Source organism: Grammomys surdaster, unplaced genomic scaffold, assembly GCF_004785775.1.
Source record: "Grammomys surdaster isolate TR1022 unplaced genomic scaffold, NIH_TR_1.0 150, whole genome shotgun sequence".
NCBI lineage: Eukaryota > Metazoa > Chordata > Mammalia > Rodentia > Muridae > Grammomys > Grammomys surdaster.
This window is the reverse complement of record NW_021604608.1, coordinates 5,188,665-5,210,396: the sequence shown is the minus strand read 5'-3', so window position 1 is coordinate 5,210,396 and position 21,732 is coordinate 5,188,665. Positions and strand designations below refer to the sequence as shown.

Genomic DNA, 21,732 nt, shown 5'->3' with positions numbered 1-21,732 from the left:
ATGACAGTAAAAATGGCAGCAAACAGGAGGGGAGAGATGCCTCAGTGGTTCAGAGTACTGGCTACTCTTTTGCAGAGGACCAGCACCCAATACCAGCAACCACATGGCAGACTACAACCATTTGTAATCAGATTACAAATTCCAGGGGATCTGATACTCTATTCTGGACTCCATGGGCACCAGGCATAGCTGTGTTACATGCTTATACATGGAAGCAATGCCTTCATACACGTGAAATGAATTTAAAACCAGTGGCAAAAGAAGACAATTTTTCTGTATAATTTTTTAGAGATCAGAAGTTCATATAAAGAAGTCAGACATGAGTGTTGCAGTAACCCAGATCCCAGAAATATTTTGGAGGCTTAACATATTGCAACTTCTCTAATATAGTATCCAGTTTAGATAATTTTGCTGCCTTATTTACAGCTAGTACAGAGATGCATACATGGGACTGAATAGGACTAATCCTCACTGAAAGGTATTTCGAAGTAGAGGCACACACAGAAAAGCATTCTTCACATTTTACAGATGGCAAATGAGTTGTGCATTTGTCCTGATGTAAATAAGGAGGGTAAATCTGTTGTAGAACAAGGTGATGCCTTTTATCTTCTTTTGGTTTCATCAGGACACAATGTGGAGATGGTAGTGAGAATGGTGATGCTGAGTACTCTCTTTATAGCATCTCTTACCGAACTCTCAGTATGTGCCTAGAACCTCCAAAGCACAATGTGCATTCTGTCTCATTTAATCTTTGCCAGAGGTTCACTGAGGCAGGCACTACTGTTTTGTACATTTTTGAGCGAGGAAGGTTAAGTTGTTTGCTTTGGGCTCACCGTTAAAATTCCAGTTCAGCCCGTTGAGGCCAAACCCACACATGAAGGTATTTTTAGGAATCAGCACAGAGAAAAGAATGGAGTTTCGAACTGGAAAGGTATTAGTGAGCCTCTGCAGAGGCTGAGTGGTGGTCCTTTGTGATAAAGGTTGCTAGTGGGAAGCTTGCTTTTAGATTATTGAAGTCCTAGGGTGCCAGGTGACCAGAATGAAATAGTAGAACTTGCTAGGAAGGACAGATAAGAGGCTTTTTAGGAGGAAGTAAAGAACATACACCGTTTAGAAATTTATATACTTGACTCAGTAGAAGTTAAGATTGCTTGTCATCTCATCCTGTATCCCTTCCATCCTATTCCTGCACATCTCTCCAGCTCCAGCCCCAGCAGCCTCCTTTCTCGTAGTTTCCAACTGTGCTGCCCTCACAGTCGCTCTCAGTAAATTTGCCCTTCTATTGGTTTCCTTAACTCCTGTAAAGTAGATTTCAGCTCGTGTAAGTAGGTTTGATAAAGTCTCGTGAGTATGGAAGCAATGGAGATGTTGACGTTTTGTCTGCAACTAGCAGTGTGGAAGGCGTCACAGGGCTTTCCAGTGAGCCACTTATGGGACTAGGGGAGAAAGGAAGGACAAGTGACAATTGAGTCCTAACCGGAGAAAGGGACAAGGTTTCATGGTGGTATGTAAGCAGGCAGGTACAGGAAGAATGACTTTCCAAACACTTAGGACTTTCCACCATGCCAGTGTCTACTGACCTTGCAGCGGAGAGTGCGAACAAATGTTAATTTGCTTTGCTGGACCACAGAACCGGTCAACTCGACCTTTCTTTTTAAAGGAGGCAGTGTACACTTCCCTCCTCCCAGCAGAGAAGCCTGTGTTTTAATGCTCTGCTCTCTCTCCAACAGTAACCATGGCCACAAGTGGTTTATTGGGTTGTTTTCTGTCTTTCTCAGCCATTGCTGGCCTTGGTTTGCTTAGAAAAACAAGCAGCCCTGGGTGATGAAATCCCCTGGGATCTCAGCCATCCCTTCCAACAGAGTGACCTCCAGTAAAACCTGCGTTTGAAGATGGCGCTTGTGGGAAATATCTCCTCGGCGGCTCAACTGCTCTGTTGTAAGGTGCTGTGGTCACCTTGGCCTTGTCTAGTGGGTGTCTAGAAGTCACATTCTCCAACCTCTCTCCGAATCTCATGACTGAGTTGTACTTGGGAAGTTTCCTGTCTAGGAGTTGCTGGCACTCTGCCTGGTTCCTGAGAAGGGCATCTCCTTACCTTCTGGTGTCCTTCGAACCCAGGGCAGAGTCTGACCCTCTATGGACCCCGCAGTAAGTTTCTTTGCCAAAGACTTCTTGAGCCAGCCTATGTGAAGCAGCAAGGGGTCCCAGTGGACCCTCAAATAACTCACTGGAAAAATCTTAACAGATGCCCTGTTTAGCCTTAAGCGGCTTCAGGTCTCTTGGTGAACTGCTGTCACCTGAGGCACTGCTGTATAGCCTCCTCCACTTTCTCCTTTAGTGACTTGGCAGCAGGTGGCAGAGGAGGTGCAAGCCTGCCAAGGGCGGGGGGCGCCTAGCTCTGTCTGGCGGTACAGCGCCCGGCTTCTCAGCGGCGGGTGTCCTGGCCCCCACCACCCGCGTAGCCCTGCCACCCAGCGTGGCACAGCGCCCCCGGCGCCCCCCGCCGGCCTCCGCCTGCACCTGCAGCGGCTCCGCGCGCCCTGCCCGCCGCTGCCGCCGCTGCCACCGCTGCCACCACCTCCAGCTCCCAGCGCCTTGGTCGCCCAGGACAGAGTGGCTGTGCGCTCCCGTGGCGGACCTATCGCCAGACGCCCCTGGGTCAGTGGACTCTAAGAGAGTCGCTCCGGCATCTAGCGTCCCCAAAGATGAACGTGAGAAGAGTGGAAAGCATCTCGGCTCAGCTGGAGGAGGCGAGCTCCACAGGCGGTAGGATGCGATGGGCTTGCGAGCGGGCGCCCCGCTGGCACCGTCCTTCCCTCGCTGTGATCCGATGCCCCTTCCACGCTGGGGGCGGGGGGGGACGCTTGTTGCCATCGCTGCATGAAAGAGAGTGAGGACCCAGGCGGGATTGGGAAAGGGAGGTAGGTGTGGGGGCATGGGAGAGCCGAGGAGTGGGGGTGCATGGCAGGGTCTAGGAGGGAAAGGAAAAAAAAATGCTTGAAGTGTGTTTGAAACTCGCTAGTGGTAGGGTCCACCGCGATCCAGAGAGTACTTTTTGCCTTCCCTGAAAATTTCTGAGGTTGTGTTTTGCTTTTACCAGATGCCATTCACAAGCACACTTCCTTCTCCTAACACCTGGGGATAAATGAGTCAAAATGGTGTTGATCCACCCCCTCCACACTTCCTTGATGCTCCCAAACACTTCACTAGAACTCTGTCTTGATCATCTGGTTAATACACAGACGGGATGGTGCCCACATTAGAGCCTTTTGCAAGCTCGCTTGTCTTGTTCTATAGCTCCCTTCAGTTTACTGTGTTTGGAGAAAATGTCCCTCAGTGACACTTGGAAATAATTTTTATATAGTACAGCCTTGAAAAGGTACTGGGCACTGTGCATAGAGTCTGTCTCACAGGAAAATATGCGGTGATAGAAATTGTTCTCTGAATTCAGCGTGGGACTCAAGGCAGAACTGGTGTCCTCCCTACACAGCATCTTGGGTTCCATCATTTTTTTTTTTTTAGATGACTTTCATGTGTACAGATTTTTGTTTCTTTTTAAGAAGACCCTAAATAGAATCAAGGTTGTGGAGAATGTGAGCGGGGAAGATTATATAAGCTACGGAGTCACGCATCATTTGGCTTTACAGGGTCAGAAATGTGGCCTCGAGTGAGGTAAAGTTGTAAGAAAGTAGATTTTTAATGCAGTTTCTTTATTACTTGTGGAAACCAAGCCACCTGAACAACTGAGTCCAGCATTACTCTGAAATACATTGAAATAAGACATGGACATTCGCTGGTACTTTTCCTCTGATAGTTAAGCTCGCTCTAACTAGGAGGATACTCGTCTCATTTGAGTGTGAAATTTTAAAGTCTTAGTTCTACGTAGGCTCTTGAACACTAACATGACCACTACCACCGGCCACCGGTATCCCGAAGTTTACCTCTGATGGTATTGTCTCAGAGTAGCAGTTGCCTAGTTTTTAATGACCCAGTATATCTGGGATAGGCCATGAAAGGTATGTGTAATATTTAAGAGACTGAAATTTTGCCTTTCTTTTATTTTATTTATTTATTTATTTATTTATTTATTTATTTATTTATCTATTGTCAGAATGACACTTTCAGTGTAAGAGGAAGGTGAAAGGTTGAATGCACAGGGTCCTTCCTGTCTTTGCAGTTCTGTCTGTTTTGGATGTCGTGTTCAGCTCAGTCTCCTGTAGGAGAGTCTGCGTGCCCAAGGCTCAGGAAGGTGGAAATGAACTCAGCTCTGGGACAGGCTGTGGAGACACAGTCTCTGGAGTTGGTCGCTTATAATATTTGCTTATCCGTAGAAACAGCTCTTTACCGGGGCCCAATCAGTGAGATGGGGAATGAATTTACAAGCAATTCTCTGTCCAGAGCCATGGCCGGTGGAACTTTTGTAAATGAGAAACACAAATGAAGTCATGCCTGAAGAGTATGAAACAAATTATTAAAAACAGAAAATGTAATATTGTCTGGAGTGTCAGCATGTAAGGATTTCTTGGAGAATAGAAAGACGCTGCTTGCATCTTGGCTAGGATGAGGCTGGAAGTGACAAGTGTAACACTTTTTTCTTTACTTGCATGCAGACAGTTTTAGGTAATTAATGTGTGATGAGAAGACGAAAGAGGGGAAAAAAAAAGACAGTTAAGAACCTTGCTTTTGTTCTTGTTTCTCTTGTTCTTAAGGAAATATAAGAGATGACCCAACATGATTAGAAGTTTGGTTACCTGTGCTCTGGTTTGTAGTCATCAGAGGGAAAAATAGATGACTGTCAGTTTTAAAGGATTTAGGTTTTGATTTAAAACAATAGACTCAACCTCTTGTTCTTTCTTCAGTAAGTAGAGATTGATGGTTTAATCCTAAATGTATACTTGTGGGCTAGAGCATTATAAAGTTATCCAATCAAATGCTACCAGAATGATCTGATAGAAAAATCCAGGAAGAGGGGAAAAATGAAAACTGGAGCTCTCTCTCTCTCTCTCTCTCTCTCTCTCTCTCTCTCTTTCATGTGTATGCATGGCTTTATTTGGAGACCAAGCTGAAAAATGCTCTGTGGAGAGGGGAAAGAGACTTTCCCCCTTGCTGTGCAAAATAGTGGTGGAACCTCAAAAATGGTGGCAGGAGGGTTTAATTTTGTTGCTTAAACTTCCATCCTGTGCACTTTTCAATCTATGAAAGCATTTAGTGTGCATATGTATATTGCCTTCCAGGTCCTTTAGGTTGATAGTGTGAATGCTCGTACCACTGACCACTGATGAGGTAGAGCATTCTAGACTTAGAATGACTCTGACACTCATCAGACTCTGTGCTATACTCAAAGCTTATCCACCCAATATATTTTTCATTCGATGGTCTAATCACATTAGCTTGATACCCTATTGTAAAATCTAACATAATTCTACTACATGTGTATGTTTGTGGTGTGTAGACAGGGGAGATATGGGGGAAGGAAATATGGATTGGTGGAGAGAGAGACAGACAGACAAAAAGAGACAGAGAGAAAGAGACAGAGAAAGAATTCAATCATATATTTAAAAGAATCAGAAAGAAGGTCAGAGGAAATAAAGCACTGTGAAATTATTCATTGGTGTCCTTAATTTGTGCCATCTAACTTAGGGACAGCAGATGTTATGTGGTGTAATTTACAGTAAAAGTGTGGAGGAGAAATATATGTTTCAATAGTAGCTTGAAAAATTGCTGGAATTTTGAATCATAATTTTATGGATGTATTGTGGCTTCACTTAGAGTTTTGTGTTTATTAAGGTTCAAGAAAAGTCAAAATAACAATTTCTTATGAGTAATAGTAAAAAAATCTATTTATGCTGAACCCTGGAAAACCCTTTACTTTGTAACACATTCTACTTTTTTTAATGTCACATCAATGAAAGGGGGTATCCAATAAATACTCCGAAGTATTATAATTTAGAGATATCAGGGTTTTTGTTGTTGTTGTTGTTTGTTTTTTCTTTTTCTTTTCCTTTCTATAGTATACTTTTTGTTTCCTGGTCAACGATTACCTCCTCATTCATAAAGTAAGGTCATAGCTGTTTTGGACATTAATGAGCCATGCAAGGTAAAATCCATGTGCAAGATTTCTGAAAAAAAAAATAGAGCAGAATAGTGGTTGGTTTGTTTTGAAAATATATTTCTGGCCAACACAAGATCTTTCTTCCTTGTTTTATTTCCTCATCCTTGCTGGTTTTCATTCATGGATAATATTGCTTTTCAATAGTTCATAGTCCATTGTCATGTTTACCCAATATTTCTTCTCCTTAGGGACCATTTCCAACAGATATGTGTGTGTGTGTGTGTGTGTGTGTGAGAGAGAGAGAGAGAGAGAGAGAGAGAGAGAGAGAGAGAGAGAGAGAGAGAGGACAGAGAGAGAGAGAAAGAGAGGGGAGAGAGAGAAAGAGAGAGAGAGAGAGGAGGTGAAGATATAAGTATTATTCACTTAATAGGCCTTTAATATCCTCAAAAATGTTTTAAAGTTGTTCAATTGAGCCCTTAGCTAATTTTTTTTTTTTTGCTTGAGCACTAAAATACTTATTTATTTTTCAAAATGGCTCATTTGGTTAAAGGTCCTAATGTCTTGCTACCTTGGCCTGAACTTGCCGTGGTACTTCATCTGCTCACCAATGTGCCTTAGCTGACTCTGATTCTTGGGAGAGTTGAGCTGATCATTCCCTAGTGTCACTTCATTTCCTGGCACCTAGTTTGAAGACTCACATGTACTAGTGCAACAACTGCATTCTTCTCCACGGCTCTCTGTGGAACAGAATTGCTCTGTTCTTTCAGATTTCTGGTAATTCTTTATGACCTCCTCTTCTTTTATTTTTGGTATATTCTACGCAAATTCAACCAAGTTGTTTTTTTTTTAATTGTCTTTCCTCGGTGTACTCTCCTGTTAAGCAAACTGTTATTTTAATTTCTAATGTGGTATGTCACAGTGTAGTCTGGTCCAATGCTCTTCCAAAGTACTAGACAGACATTTTCATCACAAGGATTTCAGACCCATCAGCAAGCTTTACTAGCACTGTAAAGTAAGAACAGGAAAAGGTAAATTTTTTTTTACAAACAAGTTAGGCTGGGCAGTGGTGGCACATGCCTTTAATCCCAGCATTTGGTCGGCAGAGGCAGGCAGATTTCTGAGTTCGAGGCCAGCCTGGTCTACAGAGTGAGTTCCAGGACAGCCAGGGCTACACAGAGAAACCCTGTCTAGAATAAGAAAGGAAGAAAGGAAGAAAGTAAGAAAGAAAGAAAGAAAGAAAGAAAGAAAGAAAGAAAGAAAGAAAGAAAGGAAGGAAGGAAGGAAGGAAGGAAGGAAGGAAGAAAGGAAGGAAGAAAGAAAGAAAACTTATTGTTCAAATGGTGGCATTGTTATTTGAGACATAGTTTGAAACTGGTTGGAGCAGGTCCTTCTTTATGGGACTTCTGTCTCTGAGGAAGTCCCTATTGATTTCCATCAATAAGCATTGACCAATGTGTATTTGTCTATTTATTTGTTCTTTCTCTTACCTCAGTTTCCTCTCAACCACTTAATGTTATGTTCATAGCATCATTTCCAGGACAGGATACTAGACTCCTTTTTCTATACCATCTCCCACTGAAAGTCAAATATACTTACTATCACTTGATTCAAGTCTTCTTCTCCGGGAGAATATATTTTAGTACCTTCCTTTGGTTCCACTTTTCGAAGTGGGGTCTAAATCAACAAAGATATGGTTGTTGTAGATTAGTATGGAAGGCTCTCAAGATCACCTTCCACCTCTGCATTACCTGCCGCCATTCTGCCAGTCTGTGCTTTGATAGAACTGAACTGGATGTTCCCCTAGTTCCCAAACATACTTTGTGTTTCCCCACTGCTTAAGATTAACTTCCTGCATTTCTGTTGCTTGATGATTGATTGTCTGCAAATCTTTCCAGACCCATGTCAAATGCAGTGTCCTCTTCGTGATATTCCAGTGTTTTGTCCCTGTTCTCCAACTAAAAGAATCATTCTTTCACTTTGCCTTTATTATTTGTCGATATTAAGTGTAGTTCCTCATTATCATATTCCCTGAAATAGTTACTAATGTTTTTTTCTACTAGTTAATATTTACATGATGCTTCACAAACTAGTAAATGCCTAAAAGACATTTATTGAATTTAAATTCTGTTGCACCATGATAGACCTGTGAGAGGGCTTGAACTTCAATTTATATTTAGTAGGTTGTTAAATCCTCTTTAGGAAATGACATTCTTTACTTTCCTGTCCTCTTTATTTGAAGGATCATGTATCCAAACTGAGAAATATGGCATCAGATCTGACTTTTCTCAGCATCTGCGGCCTCATGACTAGGGGAGTGTAGATCTCTTGTGGAGAAGGCTTGAGTAGGTATTTGCTGTGTTTGAAGGAATATGGTTACTGTGATTCTCCCTCATTCTCAATATCTTCCAGATCTATGACTTCCAGGGTCAGTAGTCCAGTGGACTTCCTGGGAGGTGTTGCCACCCCTTCTAGTCCCTGCCCAGAATTAAGGAGACAGTGCAAAATTAGTTAAGTATTCATTCTGTAACATGACTTTGGTTACCCCTGAGTTTGTTATTTAAGATGTCCTCTTCTATGCATCTGTACTACCATGAGCGTTATTATTACTGTTATCTTTGTTATTAAGCTCACCCAATGAAAGTACCTCCCATTGCAGCAGTAGCCATAGAAAGGAATAGGAATATCAAACCACTGGGATCTCATTCAGTACACACACACATCTATTTCTTTGCTTCCTTTTCTCTCATATCAGCATTCACAGGGAGAATCAGGCTGTGTCAGGAGGGAAAGCTGAAGACAGATAAAGTTTAGACCAGTGGCCGTATCTATCTCTCTTCTTGCCAAGCCACTTTTCTATGGCCTATCTGTATGCAAATGTATACGCAGTATTAGAGAACCGAGTATTTATAAAGTCCATGTTTAAACACATCAGTTCCCTATGCTCTCTGACATTATAAAGAGCCATTTGATCAGGGATATAAGTACAGAATTCTGCATATATGTGCATGTGGCTGCCATAACCCATTTTGAAGGCTGATTTTTATTCCAGGGTGAACACACTCAGTGTGGATGAATATCTGGATCACAGGAACACACTGTCACTTTAAACACCTTCGAGGCACATTATTAACCTTTGAAAAGTCAGTTCCATGCTTATTCCACTCCAATTATTTATTTAGGTAAAAATGAACAATCAAAACATGTCAACAGTTTGTAACTTCTGGATTACCTCGAATTTGTATTGGCTTAAGGAAATGTCCTCTCTTGTTTTAGGTGCCATCTGTTCATGGACAGTGAACAAAAAGTCTTTAGGAAATGAGAACTGGCATTTTTATAGGTTTTTAAATGATGAATTTGGAAGAAAATAGACTTTTATCTTCAGATGTCAATGTACATTAATAGTTTGAAATAGCTTTGAGTGATGCAGTTTATTTAACAATGGTATTATTGAAGTCTAAATGGGGTTTAAAATAAGACTTTAATGATCCAATTACTACTACAGTTTTCATATTATCCCCATCGTGTCTTCTTTTGCAATAAAATACATTGTATTATATATGCCAAAGTGCCGTAAAAATATCCCCAAATTGTTTTTATGATGTTATACATGTCATGATGTCCCTAAGAATACCTCCAAATCAGTTTTTTTTCCATAAAAGAATAATGCCTGTCAAGTGACTACATGAGTTTTATGGTAATATTGTGTGAATATAGCACATTCAGATATTAAACCTATCAACATTGCAGAATGCTTTTAAGGATTTCATATTGGGTTTTAAAATTTTATACATAAATGAGTTTTTACTTGGACAGAATGAGAAATTACTCCAGAACAGTTCTGCTCCATATCTTTCTCTATGTTTTATGTCTGGTAAGTGCTCCAGAAATATGCTGAATGAACAGCCTTCTAACGTTATGGCAAATCCCTAAGGTAGACCTGTCCCTGTACTCCAACCTACTCTATTGTGGGACAAAGTGATCTACTAGTCTTCTTTGTTTTGTATCTACAGGAAACTTATCAAACACCACAATGAGGTACTGATCAATAGACATCTGTAAGATAACTCTCTCAGATACTGTTCTATGAACAAGTGATATTGGAGAGAACACTGACGTAGAGAAATTTTGATTTAATTTAAGAAACTGATGTCAGATAAAATAGCTATTGCATTCAATGCCACTCTGTCTTTAATTTTTTCTGTATACAGTAGTGAAAGTGATATTTAGTAGGACCTTATAGACATCTTGTGATGATCAAATGAGATTCATTCCTCAAATATTTGCAAAGAAACTACACAGTGTTAGTTTTACAAAACAGATTTTGCCTTCAGAGATCCTACTGTTTATACAAAATTAGTTGCTAGATATGCTCAGGGTCTCACACTGGAATAGGGGAAGAGATGACTATTCACTTACCTTTTAAAATACCCATTCCCATGATAGAGCTAAGGATAAAGTAAGTTACATGTTTAAAAGTGAGATGACTTCCTGTAGGAAGGTAGCCATTCCTGTACAAGTGGAAACACCCAGTGACAGTACACTTGGCCCTTCACCCTTTGGGGTCTTATAGAAGTAAGCTTAAGAAAATGACCTTGAAAGTTTATGTTTGTTCTGTTGGTAGTTTCTTCTGGCCTCTGTGTTTTTCAAATATAACCTTTTAGTCTACCACTTAATTACATTCAAAATCATGCTATTTAAATTTTGAGAAATCTTCTCTAGTGCAAGGAGTATATGAAACAACATGCTTTCTTCATAAAGCAAATATGACTTGGGTGCTTGGAGAAAATGAAATGAGTAATAACCTCTGTTTAACCAAAATGATAAAGGAATTGAGGATGATCATTTCTCTTATTGATAGTTTAAATAATGTTCTAGCAAAAGCAGAGGCATTTCAAAGCAGTATAGGGATTTCTAAATTAAATTCAGCAGCCCTATAATTCAAAGCTAATTTCATAGAATCAATCATTTATCATTAGAACACTATTATACCTTATCAAGTTCTGCGAGTGCTTGTGAAAATTAACTGTCGCTTACAAGAATTCCAAAACCACTCGCTCCACTTCGTTCATCTCCACAAACTTCTTGTAATTTAAGCCTGGGCTCTCCTTGCTGCAATGTGCTCTCTAGCTGTGCTCTGTCACAGGTTTGTAACTGTTCATAACTTTTGCCTCATAGCTGTTCTCCACTTCTGAAGCATGAGCACATTTTCTTCACTTGATGGCTGCAAGGAGGGAAATGTTGGAAGATGAGAGTTCAGAACCAGGTGTTGGGAAACAAACAAACAAACAAACAAACAAAAAGCAACAACAAAAGCCCCCAGCCCAATTCAGCAGTATTGAAAGATTGAAAGCAGTATTGAAGGAAAGAATGAAGAACTCCTCCACACAGGAGGTAGAAAAGAAATTCCAATTTCCTGTGAATGCACACTCAGTAAAACGGTTTTCAATGGACCACCTCTCTAACCCTGAAGCTGGGAGGTAGAAACTACCAATGCTTCTGATATAATTGAAGGATACAATTTGCTGCTAATCCACATAAACTCTCCTAGCTAAATTAAAGTTGTAAACGTAGTTTCCAAATGGGAATTAGTCATTCAAAAATAAACAAATACTTGCAAAATTATTGTTCATTGCTCTGAATACACACTGACAATGAAAAAAAATACAATCATTACAGTGAGCAGATTGAAGTGTGGAAATTAATTGTTAGAACTATTACAATTTTAAGCACAGCTCTATTTAATTTCTGAATCCCTAATCAAGAGATAGTGAGTTTTCATGAATATCATCAGAATAGAATTGTAGAACCCAACAGAGACAAGTGTGACTTCAGCCTTCACTGATTTATTTTCTGGTAGTTTCAGGAATATTTTTAAAGATGTGATTCAGCCATCATTCATTTAAAACTCAATTACCCATCATGCATTAGACAAGAGACATTGGGCTAGTAAATGTTTGAGACTAGAGAAAGGCAATGTTGCTGTTTCTAATATAGAACTAAATTTTTAAGTCACTTGTTCCTGGTGTACTCTTAAAATTGTACTTTGCCTGCCTTATGTATTAATTATACAAAGCATGCTAGTTTACCTCGTCTTCAAAGATAGGAGTTAAATATCATCCTAGGATACAGTTGTCTTTCTTCAATGAAGGTTGTCATTAGCAACTATCCTATCAATAGCTTTCGTAAAATGCTGAGCAGAGGAAGCAAACAGCAGAAGTATTATAATTGCACAATTTATTACTAAGTGATACTAGTCACTTAATGTCACATATAACACTACCCAGACTATACACAGAACAGTAGCAATAAACAATACACTAAAATCGTTATATATAAGAGTATCCCCAAATATGTCAGTCATTTTTTCCCTCAAACATGCTGGACTTCTTTTGCCAAGTGTCATTCACAGTACTAGAGGGCAGACGTTAAAAATATCCCCCTTAGAACCTTAAACTTTCTTGTAGAAATAGGCACATGTGGTAGAATCTGAAATAAGGAAAGCCCTGTGATAGATCCATGCCTAGAGGAATTTGAAGAAAGCCCTGAGTCATACCCTGCAGGTCAGACAGGGTTAAAGAAAGACACCTAGATTAGATTAGAAAGACACCTGAGGGAGGTAGCTGAGGTTTTCTGGGTAAGATGACATATGGGATAATAAATATTTTAGGTAATAGTAATCGTGGGGCTAAGACTGAGCCAAGGGTTATGCAGTCTGGGAACTATACTTTCTTCTTAATGCATGACGATTTGAGATTGAATGGAACAGTAAGATGAGACAGTACAGGAGTCTGTGCATGAAGTTGCTGAGGAACTTTGGCGAAGTTCAATCATGATGATCCTATTTCCACTCCAGCAACATAACTTCAGTGATGGGTGATGTGGCAGACACATGGGAGTAGGGTGAGGGTAAAGCAGCAAGCAAAGAAACCTGCTATGCCAGTATATGCAGGTCTGGAATCTGAAGGACATAGTAGGTCATTGCCCAGGGGTTGAAGAACAGAGTATACATGAGATAAACAGAATATAAGGTCAATAGGATCTACAGGTGTCAACTGACAGCTTGCTAAAGGGACCAATGATAAAAGAAGACTCAGAGACTAAGCATCTAGATTTCTGGCTTCAGGAAGTCAGGGGTCGCCTAAATTTATACAGATGAAAAATATTTGAAAGAAACTGGTGCTGATTTGATCTACAAAATTTATGGACTTGTGGGACATCAAAGTGAAGGAGATGCCAGTAGGCACGGGGCTATTTGGGCTGCTACAATAACTGGAGATTTTATTCTACAGAGGCTAGGGAGCCAGTTGAATTTCACAAAGTGACAGAATGTAGAACATTAATTTTGCATAGCTGGGTAGGATGCATCCTTGATAATGATGTCATTAGGTGACTGTTGCATTAGTCTAAGCAAGAGAAACAAAAGGCTAAACTAGGGTAAAGGCAGCAGGAATGGAAAAGTAGGTTGCCGGAAAGACAAGCTGGGGCATTGGAGACACGTTGGGATCTGCTGAGCAACTAGCGCCACAGGAAAGGGGATGGATTTCAAAGAAAAATAATGTGTCCCAGGGGAAATATCCACGTCATACTCCCCAAAGACAGTTCAAAATGTGGAGTTCAGGTTTAATCTATCTTCAGAGAAGCTCACAGTTGTTAGGCATCCAGCACATCCTAACGTGATGAGCATTAGGAAAACAGAAGTAAACGGAGGCTAGACATGATCCACAAATCCTGGGCACCAAGCTACGTGTAGATCCCAGATTAGAGATGCAGTTATAGGGAGGTAATTAGGATTGCAGTCGTGAGAGTGGATATCAGAGAGAACTGAGTGTTCGATCTCTGAAGAGAAAGTGAGGGAGCTGGATGTGAAGACAGGGAGTACTTCAGAGTCTGGAAAGAAATTGAAGAAGTATCACGGAGGTCAGTGCCTGACACAGAAGGCTCCTGTCTGTTGACTCAGGGGAATAAAGGAGGTTTATAAATCCAGAGCTGGATAATATTCCAAGCTGTTGCAGGGCTGGGGAGAAAATGTGGTGGCTAAGTATAGGACTTTAGAATCAGAACTGGGGTTCACACAGTCCTGGCTGTGACTGTGTGACTTCAATAAGCCACAAGGCCAACGGAATTTAATTTCTTAAATGGTTGGATTATTCTTGGACTATGGTTGGATTATTCTTGTTCCATATCCTCTTTTGGGTGTCTTGCTGGCTTCATTTGGGTTTTCATTAAAGTATTACTTCCCTAATGGCTTCATCAAATATAGCTATCTATTCTGTATCTGTTCTCTCACACTTGCTGTCCTATACTTCAGAGACTTTTTGTATCTTCAAAAGAAAAGTATATTCATATTCCTATATACTATACACATGTGATATATAATACATATGTATCTGAAATCATTTTGAATATATTTTGTACTTTATTTTTTTTGTCAAAAGGGACTCAGATATGTGCACAGTTTTAAATCAATAAAGTGAATCTATACTACCAGGATGCTTGGGGAACAACTGAACTAATAATAGATGGGAAGCACTTGGCATAGTGTCCTACAAACAGTTCCATCTCATAAATGTGAATGGTGGTCATTTCCATAATTATTTGGAATGAGTAAAATGTATTTTATTATATGGACATAGGTCAGGGGCAGCAAGATTGAAAGCAGTGGGTTATGCAAAGGGAGAGCTGTGAGGGAGAGGTGATTGCTCTATGGAAGAGATATAGCCAGTCTTCCAGGAAAGAAGGGTGATTTTTTTTTAGGGACAATCTTATATAGGATATGGGTTTTGAGCTTGGATTTGAACAACTAATTAGGGTTAAAGAGATTTTAAGAAATCACTGAATAGAGCCAGGAATGAATTTCTGGAGACTAGAGTTGATGGGGACATGGACTATGGCAAGGCAGAGCTATGTGAGTAAGGAAAAAAAATCTAGGAAATGTGTATTATTTTGTGTGGTGGATAACACAGAACAATGACAGAATGGTAAAAGATAACATGGAAGGATCCTTCTATCTTGGTATAAAGCCTGAAGAGCAGAACGTCTTCAGCTGGAAAGATTATTAAGACTTCCCCAGTGTTTAGATAGGAATGATGAGTTTTGGAAAGGCGTGGATGGCAAACCCCTGCAGCATTGTGCCTGGCATTTGTGACTGGTCAATGCTGGAGTATATGAGACTGCAAAGGGTGAGTGGTAGTGTCAAGGCTTTGCTCCTGAACTGATGCCATCTCCGACTTGGATGTCTACGTGAAGGCCTCTGATGATGGGAAGATGCTAACTCTTCCCAAACAAGAGTGTGTGGGCACATTCAGTCTGATGTTTATGTTTATATGAACCTGTTTATATTGAACCTGTGTGTATTGAGCCTGTGTGTATCAAGTTCTACATCAACTTCATCGATCTTAGGAAGATAATCAGATATTATCAAGGTGATTTTGACTGTTCTTTGTAAGTAAATTGAGACTTAAATTGAGGTTACCTTGCAATCATCACATAGTTAGTGACTGGTCAGCAGGGACTTTGACTAAGGCAATAGTATCAAAGACATTCTAGCTGCATAGTAGTCTGTGCTTTTTATTTCTCTTCTCTCCTTCCTGGACAAATCCTGGAAAATCAAAAGGAGTCTGTCTCGGACAAATTGACCTGTTGAGGGAGGGAGGATTGAGTTGGACTTTTCAAATTTAACACTTTCTGTTCAGGTGGCTAGTCTAGGGAGACAAAGACAAGTTTTGTGATAAACTTCCTGTAGGTTTCTTTAGCACAACTGTGGTAAAGATTCAAATAAAAGCTATGTTTAAATTATCTTGAATAGGAAGTGTGAACTCAGATGCCCAATTTTGTGACCAGCAAGGGAACTATATCTTTGAAGGTCTGAATGCAGGGAAAACCTTCATGGTCTCCTTAAACATGATTTGAAACACCCATGGGCAGGGTAGGTTGGGCAAACTAGTGTCCAGAAGTCTGGACATTGGCAGTGCTGTGTTCAGGTGAATTTCTGAACGAAGTGTCTCATTCTCTACAAAGCCATGATCTTGATCTAGAACTTTCTGTTTGCATAGCTGCCTTCCTTCCCCTTCCTTCACTACTTGATCTTGGGTCTGCTCCTCTATCCAACCCCCTAGAGACACTTTGCAGAATCTTGCTGATACTAACCAGTTGAGAATATATAACATTACTGTAAGCAATGATCTCTGGCCATCCTCTTTCCTGCCAGAATAAGTCATGCATTCTTTTAATATTGTTCTTTAATGAATGTAGTTTAATTAATTTCTTGGTATCTCTCTGGAAACTCAGAGTAAAGAGACTGGGCATGCTTCTAAAACCCACAGGGGCACTCAAATATTTGTTGACAAGTGGATAGTAAAGTGACTTTAAATTTGCTAATAAAGCAGGTACAAATATTGTTTTCACTCTTAGATAGTCCTCATTTTCTTTCTGTCATCAAATGCAATGTGAAAACACCCAGAAAGCTCTGATACAGACTCTTCTGCTCTCTGAGCTTCTGGACCTATGCACTTAACTTTATCCCCAACACTTATTTGTTTAACATTCGTCATAAATTACTTGTATTGGATTCTTTGGTGATGCAAATACCTTCTTTCCTCACCAATGGTCAGCTAAGAAGAGCAATTTCAAACAACATGAATGAATGCAATAATAATTTCAGCAGATGAGCATGGAAACATCTGCTCATGAGCAGACAGGCATGAGGAAAAAAACTACTCTGGTTTCAGGGTAAGAAAATAACTCTTAAAAGAAGTAGAAATGAAAGTGATGATTGAATTATGCTTAGAGATAGATAAGACAAAACCAAAGAACAAACTTGAAGGAAGGAGTCAGAGAGAGAAAGGAGGAAAGAAAGAAGGGCAGGAAAGATGATTCTGCAGAGGCAGACAGAGGACACATAATTAGGAGTTGGAGTATTGTTATGGGCTTTAACTTTGACCTGTAGGTGATGTGAAGTTATCAGAGGTTTGAAGCAGCAGAACTAGATAATCAAAAGCAAAAAATATGCGCCTTTGATTTCTATGCTTAGCAAAAGGCATAGTGTGTGGTCATTAACCAGCAAACCATGGACCATGGTTCTTTATAGCTTGCCTTTGGGGGGGGGGTGTCCTTGAATCATGTCTTTTTCTCTCTCTTCTTTTTCTTTTCATTTTTAAAAGATAGACTTTTTTCTGACCTAAGTTAAACTCTGAAGTTTGATTTTTGTCTCTTCTTATAACTTATAGCCAGTGGTCAAATCTGTGGTCAAAATCAGCCACTTCCTATCATGGTTTGATTAGAGAACCTATTTAAGGATAAAGAGGCAGATTTAAGTGGTGATGGGGATATCGAAAGGAAGAACAGAAGAGGAACAAAGGGAAGGATCACAAAGCTAGATGTAAGTCTAGAAATTTATAAGATTTCTAAAACTCTTTATTTACAAAAGAGTTTGGATGGAGTTTTATTATACAGGGATATAATTATTCTCCCAGAAGCCATAGATTGTCAAACCAAAGTCCCACTGCCAGGAGTTAAATGCTTCCTTTTCAGTTGTTGGCCAGGATGATCCCAGAGATTACCAAACAATGCAGGTTATTGCCATTGTTTTGGGTTGCTCAACACAATGTGATAGTAACCCCCTATTTTAAAGACACTGTCCACTTTGGCTACAGGTAATAGGGGAATCAAGCTGGAACTTACTTGGAAGCTTCCTTCTTATTGGCTACATTTTATAGCTCCTGATCATGGTAGGCAGGCTGGTGGTAGAGAAAAGTTATCAGCAGTCTTATCAAGATGTGAATCCTGAAACTGGTAGAAAAACCCAGCCTGGCATGATATGTGTGTTGGTTCAATTATGGCATTATTGTTATGGAAGTGACCAAGAACATTTTTATTGTATTGGAGCCCACCAAGTTCATAGGAGGGGATTCATATTTGATATTGTAAACCTGCAAAAAAAATCCATGGCTGGGACTTCATGGGCCCCAGGGGTGAGCCTATTACTATTATCTTGGCATCTTGAATACGCCATCAAACTAACTTCTAAATATGTATCTTTGTGCCCATAGACTAGTGCAGACCTCCTCAGTAAGGCTCCCTCTTTTGGCAGTGGACAGTGGTTAATACAATGATTCACAACTGGTTAAAGTGCAGAGAATAAATGAATGTGGAAGACTCAGCTCTAAATGGTACATGAACATCATGAGAGAGAGTGAGAGTTCTGGGAGGACTGGGACAAACCAGTATCTTCTACATGTAACAGGACCACCATTCCCACTAATTCAGAGCTGCTGTGGTTGCTTACATAGGACCTCAAATGATCAAGCAAGTCAAGATCCTAGAACCTGAGAAGTGCTTATTAGGTCTGCCCTAGCTGATATGGACAGATGACTGATGCTGGGATAGGGAGAGTATGTTTTCTTCAGGCATATAACTACTGGTTATCCAGCCTTGTATCTATGGATAGCATTCATTAGTCTCAGTGGATTACCACAACCAAAACCAACACAAACAAAAACAATGCAAAAGAAAAAAGAGAAAGAGACCATGGTAGTTGAAAGGGGAAGGTGGGAAAATTGATCAAGAAGGATCTGGAGGGGTGAGTAGGAGGTATATATGATCAAAATATGTTGTATGCATGTATGAAATTAATTATTAAATATATAAACTAAATTAAAATGCTGACATACACCTGGAGGTGTTATGTTTCTCTATAAATCATATGCTTGTAGTTATAGAGAAGTATGCATAATTATTGACAAAGCTACCTTGTTTCTTTTCATGATAGGCATTTTAGAAGTAGCAACATTTCGTTCCCATAGTCAAGTGCACATAGACTGAATAGCTTCCAGACCAGGGTTAGGAAGAGCACTGGTCTGGCTTGCCTTGTCATTTCATCTGACATTATGAGTAAGACATGCTCAGTTGATTGACATCAAGGTTTGGGTTCATGCTAGGCCACCGATAAAGTGACATAAACAGGTGTTTCTCTTATTCTTAGAATTCAAAGGAGAGGAGTTACAATGAACTATTGACAATGTCCAACTTTATCCTCAGGTAACTTCCATTTCGTTTATGTGCCTACTTGTGCACATGTCAGGTGTAAGAGAAGTACCACTATCTTGAAATGCCATTGCTCACTATTCCTTTTTCTGAAAGGCATCAGGGAAGTTTTTCTTGTGGTCATCCAAACTGACAACTCTTATATGTTGTTCGGACGGTAATTTGTGGTGTTTTGTTTCTGGGCTACTTGTGCATTCCAAGTACCACACTCTTTCAATCATGATGGATGTTCCAATTCTAGAGGAGCTTCAATCATTCTGTCTACAAATATTCCAAATTACACAAGATACACCTGTATTACTGCCCAGTTGATTCTTCTAAGACATGGTATAGATCAGTTGTAACAGGACTATTTTCTGATTCAACCTCAGGGAATTCATCTGTTGATATTTGCACTTCTTTAATCTGTGCAGTGTAGCTTGATGATCTGCTGACTTAGTAAGCCTTTAGCCATCATTGTCTCCCACACAACAGTGTACAGCTGCAGGTTTGCTTGTGACACAGTTTCCCAAGAGAGGAGCTAATCCCCAGAGGCTTTGCTTTAAGTATTTAGAGCTACAGTAGTAATTGCACATTTGTATGCCTGGTTAAAAGAAATAAAAAAGGGGCTCTACTTAGAGATGATTAGTTTTTGTGACATGTAAAAAGCATACCATGTGAGAATGCCCTTATTTCAGAATGGCCTTACTGATTTAAAGGAATGTCTTCAAATTATGATTCAGAATCACTGTTCATTTCAGTCCCCAGGAATTTAGATTCCTGGAGTCTTCAGATTATCCATATTTTTCAATGTCTATCCCATAAGCCTAGAGCAAAGCCTGCTTATAATATGCTCCCAGATATTGTTCAATTAATACACTAGCATGAAGACCTAACTCCTGCATTCAGTCCACCGGGAGAGAGGGAATTAAGAATAATTACTCTATGACTAGCATGACATATGGCTTAAAATAGAGACACATGCAACATGCTAGATGAGCAAAGAAATGATAATAATGAGAGATCTTTGAGACACAAAAGAAACCTTGCGGGTAGAGGTGTAACCGTCAGCTTAGTCTTAAAAATACACATTGAAATTTGTCAAATATAAGAGAAGGATCATATGTCTGGGTGGTAAGATCAACCTTTGCAAAGGCTTAAAGTTGGGTGAAAGCGGGACAGAGAGATGGCTCAGCGGTTAAGAGCACTGGCTGCTCTTCCTGAGGTCCTGAGTTCAATTCCCAGCAACCACATGGTGGCTCACAACCATATGTAATGGGATCCGATGCCCTTTTCTGGTGTGTCTGAAGACAGCTACAATGTACTCATACTCTTAAAAAAAAAAGTTGTGTGAAAGCTCCAGTTCTTTCTAGAAAGTTCCATGAAGGCCCGTGTATCTTGAATATTAGTTGTGGAATGATGTGTTCAAGAGCAGTACTCAAAGGGAATGTGGTGATATGTGGTCGAGATGTTTGCATTTGTGGCAGGGATATTTAAACTGAAATTTATATTTTATTGAACAGTGTTAAGACAAAGAAGGTATTATTTAGGTTTATGAGGAAATGACAGAGAGTAATTTGCCTCATGTGAAGGCAAGGAGACCCATTGAATGATAAACAGGAATTGTAGCAGTATTGAAGGTGGAGAGAAGGCAATCGGTTTGAGGGATTCAGTAGCAAACGTAATCAGTGCAGCATTAAGTATGGGAGTAAGATTAAGGCAATCCGATGTTCAACATTAACCTTACATCTTGTAGAAGATGACAGTTTTAGGGTGTATGGAAATTGAGATACTAGTAGTGGGAAAACCAGCTGTTAGAGGTTTGTGCTTAAAGTTTCCAAAGCAACTAGAGATTCTGATTTGCGAGGCAGGAGATACCAGGTAAAAACCATGATGACAACATCACCAGCAGGGAGGAGTATAGAGCTCAGGGAGGAGTATAGAGTCATTCTAAAGATAATGACTGAAGGTATGTGGCTGTACCGAGAGGTGGATGCTAACAGAGGAGTCAGAGATAGGGTGATATGGGGTGAGGGGATGGCAGACAAGAGTAGTACGGTGGATGCCAAGGACAGGCAACTTTTCCAGTGCTTGGTCAATTACTTTAAGTGCTTTGCATGGTTAAGTAAGATGAGAACTGACAGGATTTGGCAGTTAGGAGGTTGCAGCAATTTAAGTGGGGCACAGCCAAGCTGCAGGGGACTGACTATGAGTCTAAAAAATGAAGCCTAGGAAGCACAGGCAGGGCTTCTTCAAACAGTTGTTGGTAAGGAATGGGAGAAGGCATAACAGTTCTTGAAGAAGAAATTCCTGATGGGTACATTTTGCTGAACAGAAGCCTTCTGAATACCCATGGAAAGAGCTGTCTTTGTTTTAGGGGTGGCCAGGCAAAAGCTATGGTGTCCCGTATCACTTTTGTGCTTTGCACATATTGTAGAAAGCACTTACTGTGCCCAACTGCCACTAATTGCCTATTTAAATTTTAACTACTTATAAAAATACAGAAAAGTATATGGAACAATAACCCTTGGGGATTCCATAACCCAAATTGCTGGTTAACAATATTTGAACATGCTTGCTTACAGACTTTATGTAAAATAAATACAATGATAACCTGGGTCATTCTGTTTTCCACCCTTTCCCTTCTGTACCCACAGCCA

The 21,732-nt window shown here is 40.1% G+C and overlaps 1 protein-coding gene across 2 annotated transcripts in view; it reads left to right on the top strand.

Annotated features, from left to right (window-relative positions):
• The first annotated feature begins 2,316 nt into the window (after positions 1-2,316).
• Positions 2,317-21,732, top strand: part of Kcnip4 (potassium voltage-gated channel interacting protein 4) — a 1,067,998-nt gene continuing 1,048,582 nt past the window's right edge. The window contains exon 1 of one of the 2 annotated variants that reach the window (XM_028765224.1): positions 2,317-2,766. In XM_028765224.1, the coding sequence (XP_028621057.1) occupies positions 2,706-2,766 (61 nt within the window). In that variant the 5' untranslated portion in view covers positions 2,317-2,705. The remainder of the gene's footprint in view (positions 2,767-21,732) is intronic. The other variant, XM_028765228.1, reaches the window with a different exon arrangement.